At 36.2% G+C, this 12210-nt stretch overlaps 1 protein-coding gene across 1 annotated transcript in view; it reads right to left on the reverse strand.

Annotated features, from left to right (window-relative positions):
• Window positions 1-7995: 7995 nt before the first annotated feature.
• LOC125838309 (uncharacterized) overlaps window positions 7996-12210 on the reverse strand; it is a 6252-nt gene continuing 2037 nt past the window's right edge. Inside the window, exons 2-4 of the mRNA XM_049517374.1 lie at window positions 11041-11134; window positions 10464-10618; window positions 7996-8085 (exon numbers count right to left, since the gene is read on the reverse strand). Of these exons, the coding sequence (XP_049373331.1) occupies window positions 7996-8085; window positions 10464-10618; window positions 11041-11134 (339 nt within the window). The remainder of the gene's footprint in view (window positions 8086-10463; window positions 10619-11040; window positions 11135-12210) is intronic.

Consider the following 12210-nt stretch of genomic DNA (forward strand, 5'->3'; position numbering starts at 1 on the left):
TTGACTACAACTCTTGTTTTGACTCTACTAGATGGTTCGGATGGTTATGTTATCTATTGTGATACATCCAAAGTCGGCCAAGGTTGTGTGTTGATGCAACGAGGTAAGGTTATAACTTATGCTTCTAGACAGCTTAAGGTGCATGAGAAGAACTATCCAACTCATGACCTCGAGCTTACATCAGTGGTGTTTGCACTTAAGATTTGGGACATTACTTGTATGGCATTCATGTAGATGTGTTCACATACCATAAGTTCCTTTGGTATGTGTTCACCAAGAAAAAGTTGACTCTTCGCTAAAGGAGATGGCTTGAGTTCCTCAAGGATTATGATATGAGTATGGATTACCATCCTGGTAAGGACAATATAGTAATAGATTCTCTTAGTAGACTATCTATGGGCAGTATAGCATATGTTGAGGAAGAAAGAAATGACCTAGCAAAGGATGTTCATAGGCTAGCTCGCTTAGGAGTTCATTTTATGAGCATATCAGAATATGGTGTAACAGTTCAGAATGGGGCAGAATCTTCGTTGGTAGCGGGGGTGAAGGAAAAGCAAGACAGTGATCCAATATTGCTTCAACTAAAAGGTGTTTTTCATCAGCAGTGAGTTGAGGTTTTCTCCTAAGGGGGAGATAGCGTGCTTCGCTATCAATATCGATTATGTGTTCCTAAGGTGGGTGAGTTAAGACAACACATTCTTGCACAAGCCAATAATTCCAGATATTCTATCATCCAGGCGCCACTAAGATGTATTGTGATCTGTGGGAAGTCTTTTGGTAGAATGGTATGAAAATAGATATAGCGGATTTTGTGGAAAAGTGCCCAAATTTTCAACAAGTGAAGGTAAAACATCAGAAACAAGGAGGTATGACTCAAGAGATCAATCTTCCTACTTGAAAGTGGGAAGTGATCAACATGGACTTCAATACAGGTTTACCTCGTACTCCAGACAGCATGACTTCATTTAGGTGATAGTTGATAGAGTTACTAAGTCTGTGTGCTTTTTTGTTGTTAAGACTACTAATTCGGTGGAGATTATGCCAAGCTTTACATTAATGAGATAGCCAGGTTCCATGGGGTTCCTTTGTCTATCATATCAGATAGAGGTCCTAAGTTTATCTCTCATTTCTGGAAGTCATTTCAGAAAGGTCTTGGTACTCAAGTTAATCTTAGCACAACATTTCATCCGTAGATGGATGGTCAGGCAGAGCGTACCATTCAGACCTTAGAGGACATGTTAAGAGCTTGTGTGATTGATTTCAACGGTAGTTGGGATGATCACCTTCCTCTTATAGAGTTCGCCTACAATAATAGTTACCATTCGAGCATTCAGATGGCCCCTTATGAGGCATTTTACGGCGTAGATGTAGATCTCCAGTTGGTTGGTTTGAAGTAGGTGAAACAGCCATGATAGGACCAGATTCGGTTCATGATGCCATGAAAATTTTTTAGCTCATTAGAGATAGACTTAAGACAGCCAGAGTCGCCAGAAGTCCTGTACAGATGTAAGGAAAAGGGACTTAGAGTTCCAAGTAGATGATTGGGTTTTCCTGAAGTGTCACATATGAAGGCGGTGATGAGATTTTCCTAGAAGGGGAAGCTCAGTCCTAGATATGTAGGCCCTTACCAGATGCTGAAGAAAGTTGGTAAAGTGTCTTACGAGTTGGAGTTGCCAGCCGAACTAGCAGCAGTGCATTCAGATTTTCATATTTTGCTGTTGAAGAAGTGTGTGGGTGATCCAACATCTATTGTACCTTTAGAAAGTGTGGTGTGAAGGATAATCTTACTTATGAGGATGTGCCAGCTGAGATTCTTGATCATCAGGTTCAAAGGTTAAGAAACAAAAAAGTCGCGTCAGTTAAGATTTTGTGGAGGAGTCAGTCCTTAGAGAGAGTTACTTGGGAAGCTAAAGCAACCATGAAGGCAAAGTATCCTCATCTCTTTCCTTCCGATTCCACTCTAGCTTGAGGTAATCGTTCCTCTTCATTTTTTCAGTAATTCATGCGTAGTTTCAGTCTTAGTATCATGCTCTTCAGTTTGTACTTGCATTTTCAGCATATTTGCATGTTCGTGGAACTTAGTTCAGTCAGAAATAAGTTTCTAGTATTTAGTGGTAGGGTTGCAGCTCTTCCCCTCCATATTCAGCCAGTTTAGTCTTCATTCGAGGATGAATTTTCCCAAGGAGGAGATAATGTAACACCCTTGAAAAGAGTTGGTAAAGTTTCTTAAGAGTTAGAGTTGCCAATAGAACTAGCAGCAGTGCATACGATTTTTCACATTTTGTTATTGAAGAAGTGTGTCGGTTATCCAACATCGATAGTACCTTCAGAAAGTCTGGCAGTGAAGGATAGTCTCACTTATGAAGAGGTATCAGTTGAAATCCTTAATCGTTAGGTTCGAAGCTTGAGAAACAAAGAAGTCGCCTCATTTAAGGTTTTATGGAGGAGTCAGTCCGCAGAGGGAGCTACTTCGGAAGCAGAAGAAGCCATGAAGGCCAAGTATACTCATCTCTTTCCTTCTGATTCCATTCCTACTTGAGTTAATAGTTCCTCTTCAGTTTTCAGTCATTCATGCACAAATTCAGTCTTAGTGTCATGTTCATTTAGTTTGTACTTGCATTTTCAGCGTACTTGCATGTTCTTGGAACTTAGTTCTGTTATAAATCAGTTTCTAGAAAATTGTGGTAGGGTTTGCAACTTTTTCCCTCCTTATCCAACTAGTTTAGACTTCATTTGAGGATGAATGTTCCAAAGGAGGAGATATTCTGACACCTGTAAGTGCAACAGAAATCACCAGAATTAGTGAACCACGACAAGGTTCACGGACAGTGATAGGGTCCAGGATCTGTTGACCTACCTCTGGACTCCAGTACCTCCCAGCCGGGGTGGAACATGGAGCCTTCACGGGCCATGGACCACCTTACGAGCCGTGTTGGTACTTGTGGAAGTCAGACAGAATCCACTAGGCTCAAACGTCAGACCACGGTCCGTGGTGGATTCCGTGAAGTCGAGCCACTGTAGCCCTTAGACAAGGTGAAAGACCACGAGGACCTTCACGGTCCGTGATCCTTCACATGGCCATGAAGTGGACCATAGTCGCGAGACCCAAAAATCAGCATCTATTGGACCAAGGTCCACGGTCGGCTCCATAGTCCGTGGTCCTTTGATGGCCCGTTAGAGGGGCCATGATCAGCCCCGACAGACTTTTAAGTCAGGGGTCGTTAGGTCTTTTTCGTATGTGTTGGACCCCTAAACTACATCGTTGGACCCCTAAACTACGTCGTTGGACAGCTAAACTACGTCGTTTAACCCCTAAACTACATAGTTTTTTTTTATATCAATTTTGGCCTAGTAAACTAATTAGAACCTAACCTAATAAATTATTAACCAAAAGTCATCAAACTTAGAGCAAAACAGAGAAGAAAGTTGACCAAGTTCTACTCCAAAAATGCAGCAGGTTTTCATCAGTTTCAGTCTCAAAATCGAAAGATTTCTTCGTGGAATTGGTCACTAGGTATGTGGGATTTCACTAGTGGGTTCATTTCGCCCATTAGGTCCCTAGATTTCAGTCAGAATCTTGATCCCCTTAATATTATCTAGACCTAAGGTTTCTTGAATGTTAGAAATTATTGGGTTTTAGGTGTTAGAATGCTCAAAATCAGATTATCATATTGTTCCTTAGTTTCTTGTATTATATTCAGAACCCTAGCTATGTAGTTCTTTTAGTTCATGAATTACACATGCTAGGTTAGTTATTTCAGATATACATGCTTCATTTTACGAATGTCACATTATCAGTTATAATTGTTGCACTCTTAGAGTTTGCATGTCAGTAATTGAGCTATCCAGTACTTCAGCATTCTAGTCATAATATTCCGTATATACATTCTAATTGGGAGTAGGCTTAGACCGAGTGGACTAGGGTTCAACATACCCGAATAGTCCCAGAACTCCTGCCCCCATAGGTTTATAAGTCCCCTCTATGGGAATTACATTTTAGTGATCACACCAGTCATGCCTCTATATATCTGGCAGGGTATATTGGGTCCACTCGATGGGACGTATACATCGGACTCCACATTTAGCTCATGTGGTTTTATGTCGATAATAAGTATCTTCCACAGTCCAGTCAGATTTTATTGCATTGACCATGTTATCAATTACAGTCAGATTTCAGTCTCAACAGGTTATAAACTTGGTCAATACATTCAGTTAGTTCATGTTCAGTATTTCCAGTATAGTATCATCTTCAGACTATATCATTGATTTACCACTTTGTTCAGTTATATGTTTTATTAAGCTTTATTCTATCGTGCATGCTCAATACATTTCAAGTACGGACACATACTTTGCACTACATCTTCTCATAATGTAGGTTTAGGTCCTCATCTTCTAGATCACACATAGATCGGTTCCCGATCTTCAGCTCAGCAGTATCAGTGGTGAGTCCTCATTCTCCAAGGATGACATGCATGTTTCTTTTGGTTTAAGTTTTTAGTTTCAGTTTTCGCTAGATTTAGTTGGGGCATGTCCTAGCACTTTGAGTCAGTTAAAAGATTATTTCAGACATAGTTAGTTTCAGCTCTAGCATTTGAGTTTGACCTTTCAGTTGTTGTTAAACTCTCAATTTTTATATATTCAGATAGTTATGGGTATTCCCCATCCTTGCATTTCAGTTTATCTTATGATTTAGCTTCCGCATAGTATTTCCTTACTTTGGTTTATTTAGTATGCTTATGATATACCGGCAGGGTTAGCTTGGGGTCACTCGTGATCTTAGGTCCCGTGCCCGCATCCTGTGGGTAGCTTCGGGGCATGACAATTTAGATGGTTTGCTGGCCAATATAATCTCCTCTAACAAATCAGGTTTTGTCGAGGGAATATGTATCATTAAAAATGTCTTGTTAACTCAGGAGATAGTAACAAACATCAGAAAAAGAGGTAAAGCTTCTAATGTAGTCTTAAAGTTAGACATGTCAAAGGCCTATGATAGAGTGTCATGGTTGTATCTGAGTAAAGTTTTGATGAATATGGGGTTCTCAGAAACTTTTAGTAACAAGATTTGGAGGTTGATTGATAATAAGTGGTATTCAATTCTTATTAATAAGCAAAGACAAGTATTTTTTTTTCAAGGAGATCCTCTCTTGCTTTATTCATTTTATTTTCTGAATTTCTCTCTAGGGCTTTGAATTCATTATTTGATAACTTCGAGTATATAGGGTATGGAATGCCAAAATGGAGTGCCCAAATTAATCATCAAGCTTATGCAGATGATACTATAATATTTTCATCTTTTGATAGGTCCTCTTTGGAAATGATTATGGCAGTGTTACATGAGTATTAGAAGTTTTCGGGGTAGCTCATAAATAAGGAAAAAAGTTCTGTTTATAAGTTTAGCAAGGTAGCAGAAGTTCAACTAAAAGAGGTGAAGAGATCACAGGAGTGGGAAAGGAAATTTTCCTTTCAAATATTTAGGCTATCCCAGTTTTCACTCCAGAAAGAAAAAGGTGTACTATGATGAATTGATAAAAAAAGTGAAGGACAAGTTACATAATTTGAAGGGTAGATTGTTATCATATGGGGGAAAGGCAGTAGTAATTATAATAGTGTCCTTAAAAGCATGGCAGTATATTTACTATCAAGTCTCTTTCCTACAAAATATACTATTGAGGAGATTCATAATGTTTTTGTGAGATTCTTTTGGAGTAACAAAGAAGAAGGCAGAAGAAGACATTGGGCTTCTTGGAAGAGCTTATGTTTGCCTAAGGAGGAAGGAGTTTTAAACTTCAGAGATTTATTTGATGCTTCGGTAAAACCTCGATCTTAGAGAGAGATAATTTTAGAAAGGACTAAATTAGAAATAACCAATTTGAGATTTGTGCAAGTAAGTCTTCAATTGTGAGTTTTGGGTCAACATTGAATGACCATACCTTTCGGTACATGATGAGTTATGAGTCCAATGAGATATCAAATGAAATATCTTTGAGTCCTCTTTCCAACACCACCAATTTTGCTAAATTCTGAGTTCATATGAAGGAGATATGCCCGTTTGAGTACAACCTGTCTAGTTAAGACATTTAATCCGTTTTAAGGAGGGGTATTTTGGTATTTTCCATACCCCGACTAGTCCCACACATTTTTTCACCAAATAAGGGGTCAAAGCTGATTAAAATCAATCAACTCTAAAGTATATAATCATTTGCAAAGTTAGGGCAAAGTACAAGAGGAAAAAAGGGAGAAAAGCTTCAAGCATTCAAGAGTTCTTGTGATCTTTGAGGAATTTCGCCAAGGATTTGATCCTTTAGAGGTATGTTAGTTTTCATAGTGATGGGTTAGTTCAACCTCACGTCAATCATGAGTTTCTTTTGCGAATATATCCATAAATATCCATAAATACTTTTTAGATGATTTCTTATTGCTTTTACATAAAGCTTAGTGGATCCACTTAGTTGAGGATGTCTTATACTCCGACAAGGTATAAGACAGTTCTGACAGCGTGGGCGAGATGTTGTATCATCACATACATCAAAGTGATGGTTGTCAGTTTGAGAATCTCCCAAATAAGAGTAAAGAGTTTACTATTGTATTTTGATATACATTGAGTTCTTATCTATTGTTTTAAAAGCTTTATTTATACTGCATCTTTGTTGTTGCTTTTATATTGAGTTGAGTTGAGTATCCTTGAGTTTAGTTGAGTATTCTTGAGTTGATTTGAGTTGAGATGATATGAGGTGAGTATGTTCCTTTATATCAGTTCAAGCTTATGTCTATGTTTTAGAGTTCCCCTTGTATCCTCATACATTTGATGTACTGACGCCATTTGGTCAGCATCTTTCATGATGCGGATACAGCTAATTAGGGTCATCAACAGGTGCTTCGTTGATACCACTTGCAGTTCCAGAGTTGCTTCGGTGAGTCTCCTTGCTTCGGAGGGTTCCAAATTTACTTTTAGTCATATTTGGATGTCTTGGGTAGAGGTTTCATAGAAAGTAGTGTTTTGAGATGTCTTTTCCATTTTCAATTATTAATGTTCAAGGCTTGAGTTGCCTCTTTTGGCCACTTGAATATTTTTCTAAATATTCTGAGTTATTAACTTTGAGACTTTTGAGAAACCTTTACTTTTGATGTCATATATTGTTGAGTGGGGCTTCCGCTGATTATTGAGCCAAGGCAAGGGTTTGCTTGGGAACCAATACTGGTTCTCGAGTGCCACTCACGTCCATGTTGTAGGCTCAGGGTGTGACAGTTACAAAGGCTTTATTTGCAAAGTTGTGGTAAAAATTTATAACTACTAGGTCTATGTGGTCTAATTTCATGTAAAAAAATATTGCAAGAAGTTTGGTCCAACTTTAGTGCAATGGAGGGGAGGTTCTCAATTATGGAAAAAAAATGTTAGAAGCAAGAGACAATATAGAACAAGAGATTTGGTGAGAGCCTCGAAATGGATGTTTTGGTGCTTGGGTTTGATAATTGGACTAGACTTGGTCCACTTATACACATTGTACCTAAGGATTTTCCCATAGATGATAGAAAATAAAATATGAATTATTTCATGGGATAGAATGTTGAGTTGATGCATCCAAAAATACCTGAAGAGATTGTGGAACATGTAACTTCTAATATTGTCATTCCTACAAACTCTAACTTATGATATAGGCCTTGGTGAATGGAAACTGGTAGTGGGAAGTTTTTGGTTAAGAGCGTATGGGAATTAATAAGGAATAGCCAACATAACAATCTTTTCTTTAAGAACTTATGGAGTAAAGGTCTGCCTTTCAAGATATCTTTTTTCCTTTGGAGATTGTGGGGACGGAAGATTCCAGTAGATGAATCTCTTTCTAAATGTGGTGTAGCTATTGCTTCTAGATGCATTTCTTTTGATTGTCCATCAGAAGAAATTACAAATCATCTTTTTCTAACTGGATCTTTTGCAAGACGTATCAGGTAAATTTTCTACTCAGCAGTGGGTTTGCAAGGTCCATTTGTGCGGATTAATCAAACAATTGCCCTGTGTTGATCAACTGATGGACCACCGAAAACCAAACCTATTCTCCAAGCTGTCCCTGCCATCATATGATGGAAAATCTGGAAATGGATAAATTCCATTATTTATGGGGAAATGATGTCCAGATACAAGGTTATTCGTGAGATCAATTGGAATATTCATATGATGTCTAAGGGTTTGTATTTCGCAGCAAAATTTAGTGTTGCCACAAATTATTTTTTTTATCAACAACACTAGTTGTTGCAAAAACTTAACAAAAAATTAGTTAGTAATTTGTAGGGAAGGCTTTTAGCAACAAAAAATTTTGTTGCAAGAGATCATATAGTTTCAATACACTTTTAGCTATAATTTGTGAGTGGTTTCTACCTACACAACACACATTTCTTTTACAAAATTTACACAAATATTTAAATTAAGAATTATATAAATTTGCAAAGGTCGATACATAAGTTTGATGCACTAGATATATTTACTACTTCTAAGAAATTAAATACTTCTACATGTTTGTACTGGTAAGAAAATTAATAAGGTCATTAATAATATATATTCTAATAATCTAGTAATTTCTGAATAATCATCTTCCAGTAATACTTGTCTTGAAGTAGCAGTGTTGAATTATGCATGTTCATCCTGCAAATAAAAGATAAATATAGTTATATATATCTTGACAAAGTTATAAAATACACAAATATAAACTTAAAAATCAGAGAGAATCGCATGTTAATACAATCTACTAAGTACGCCCCAACTCTCTTTGATCTACCGGTAGATCTCCTTATTTCATTTACACTTGAGAAAAAAGTTTAATGATAATATTTTGGGCAAAATATGATTATAGTGTTTACATACTTTTCATTTGTAGTGTTGCTAGAATTTTATTATACTTGAAGATTAATATCCTTTCAACATTACTTCTTTTCTGTAGTATTTAGTTTGATGTTTTTTTACTAGTTCTCTATATTTTAATCAGTGTCAACACAGAGTTCCTCTTCTCCAAGCCTCCAACTATGTTAACACCCCAGAAGTCTAGTAAGGCTGGGAAACGTGATTATTTGATTAATACTGTTGCAGCTTTAGTACTAAAAGTTCTTTGATTTATGTATGTCCAACACAATCTTAGCACACAAACATGTTTTTCCTTAATGGTTTGTGTGTTTCACTTTAGATAACACTATATTTCCATTAAGGTTACTTGGATGTGAAAACCAAGAGATTTGCAATATTCACAGGAAAAGTAGGATAAACAGTCATTTGGGAGGCAAGCAGTGCAAGACATTATGGATTAAGATGTTTATGTAAGCTTTGGTACATAAAAAATTAGGTCCTATGAGTAAATGAATTGTTTGTGACGTCTTAGACAATTGATATAGTATAACTTTCAGTTCTCACACCAGAATATCAAGTGTTAATGTGATCTAAGAGAACCATAAATCACAATCCATTCAAAAAACAATGCCACCAAGCCATGACATAAATTTTCTAGCCTTCTCCATCACCACCACCTCTACTAAGCATAATCACATCAACTTCGACTATATATGGAAACCATTAATAACATTTTGTATACTGAACTGCATTAAGAAACAAGAAAAAATAGAACAAACGCATTGTAGAAGACTACAAAATACTAATTCTAGGTTTGCTTGAACCAATTACCTGGAAAAGCAATCTAAATTTGAAGGAATTAGCAGAAATGAAAAAAAGGCTCCAACAATCTCAATATTAAGCATGTATTGACAAACACATTTCTCAAAACTAAAACTTCATTCAACAGAACATGTTGAAACTTTGAAGTATAATCATCTGGTTACAAATTATTCCACATCTCAGTTACTTATTTATTTATTTTTTGAAAAAAATCAAGAACGAAAGAGAAGCATCAATTACCCCAAAAGTTAGCAGATAAGCTAATAACTTACAAAACTAGAGCAGTTAGCCTCTTTTGATTAACATCTTATTGCATTACTACGTAGACTCTATCTTGCCCAGTACTACAACAGTACTCCACTTGATATTAAATATATAATTCATGCTAAACAAGAGATATTTAGGTAACATACCTCACTTGATTTCCTTTTCTCCAGTTCTATGATTTTTTTCTCAAGTGATGATTTTTCACTCAGAAGCTTCCTCTTTGTTTCTTATGCAGTACGCAACATAGCACGAGCTTTCACCTCTTATTGGATCTTTTGACCTGCAAGTGAAAGTCACATATTTGTGTTTTGTAGCTGACTAATCTGGATAAGAAACAAAGGTCAAATATAAATTTATAGCTTTACCTGATTATTTGCTTCAACCAATTCTTTCGAAATATTTTTCTTCAAACCTTGAGAACTCAACTTTGAAAGCTACATGTCTAAGTTTCTCTTCTCCATTTGGGAAACCTGTGATGAATGGAGTAATAAAATGAGATGTTTGACTTCTTCATAAATTAAAATGAATCGCATTTAACAAATACCTTAAGCTCTGCATCTTTTTCATCGCACAAAGATCTGAATTTATCACAATCATATGCGGCCATTTCTAAATTTTGCTTCTCAAAAGTCAAGTTATCTTTCAAGTTGTCCAATTCTTTTTTCATATCTGATTCTTGTGTTTGCTTTCCATGAAAATCTTCCAGCAATTGTCATGAATATAAAGACCATAAGCTCGAAGAAAATAGGTATCTAAAACACATTTCTTACATATTGTGTTTTTCTGTTGTAATTAAAATGATAGATGAATGCATAATGGGTAGAGCTAGGTGTCATATACATTTCACCGGAATCACCTCAAACAGAAAGCTAACAAATTGATCGTCCAACAAACTAACAGCATATCTTTGGTAATCAATTAGCAACATCAACAATATCACTAGTTCAATATGTAATAATAATAATACTAATGACTATTAGATGTACTCAATAGAATACATCACACACTTTGATCCCTTGTATATGCAGGTTGCGTTAAATACTCATTCAAATAAAAGTTGCACCAATACCTACTAAATAATCCTAGTAGTGAACTTTACTAAAAAAATTTAGGAATTTTACTTACCCAGTTGTCATTCATTAGACTTGTAGAGCTTATCTCATTTGAACTAGTTGAATTGGTAATTATATTGAGAATTGTATCGGGGGGGGCATTCTGTTATATATTGTACAAGTAAATAACTTAGTATGTCGTATAAGGAAGTATAGAATGAGCAAGTGGCGAAGATGTACAATGAGAGTGAAAATAATTAGTAATGTAGAATTTACTAGCTTAGCTGTCATGACCCAAGAGCACCACCTAGTCGTAACCGGCATACTCGACCTCTCAGAGGTCTAATACAAGCCTCTTAGCATTCATTCATCGCATAAAACTAAAAACCATAATGAATTAAAAACTTTCTTTACAAAGAAGACTTTCATTAAAAAAGTAAGCGGAAGACTTCTATACTTTATACACTTATGTCTCAAACCATCTAATACTTTGAATACAACATTGGGATTAAGCCCATACAAAACTTAAGCAAATACTAGAAAGACATAAAAAAAAGGACATGTAGGGTATTGTCCTCGAATCTATGAGGACTCACCAAGTCTTCATCTTCAACACTTAGAAACCTATCAAGTAGCCATGACATGTCACCATCTCCAAATCACTACACTTTAGTCAAAAAGGGAAAAAAAGGGGTTAGCACAATTAAGTACTAAGTATGAAGACCATGCAAAAAAACATGCACAACGGACATTTACAAGGAATGTATGCTTTCATATCATTTTGATAAAACCTTCACTTCATAAGTATAAGAGACATAAAACAAGTCAACATTCACATATAAGGCCATAGCCAACCATACACATACTCAACACATGTCCATATACAACCTATGTTTAACTTTAAAAGAACACATGTCATTTCATTACCATAAGACCTCTACCTAATATAACCTTAAGACACACTTGAGTGAGACAAGAAGTGGCCGCCCATACAACCTCTTCAAGCACACTAAAGTGTTCCTCAAGATTACCTTAGATAAGGGCATCTCCTTTACAATATAACATCAATAGACCAACTTTATTTAAGGAACCATTTAGGAGACATTCTAGCACATAGGGGGACTTTCATTTAATAGTCGTTAGACTTAGGGACTCACTTTAGTATCTTCAAAGCCTACTCGTGCCATGTGTAGATAGTATCCCATACCACTACCTACACGTTGTAGAACCTATCCAATA

The sequence above is a fragment of the Solanum verrucosum genome, unplaced genomic scaffold (genome assembly GCF_900185275.1).
Source record: "Solanum verrucosum unplaced genomic scaffold, falcon-dt-bn FXZP01000110.1, whole genome shotgun sequence".
NCBI lineage: Eukaryota > Viridiplantae > Streptophyta > Magnoliopsida > Solanales > Solanaceae > Solanum > Solanum verrucosum.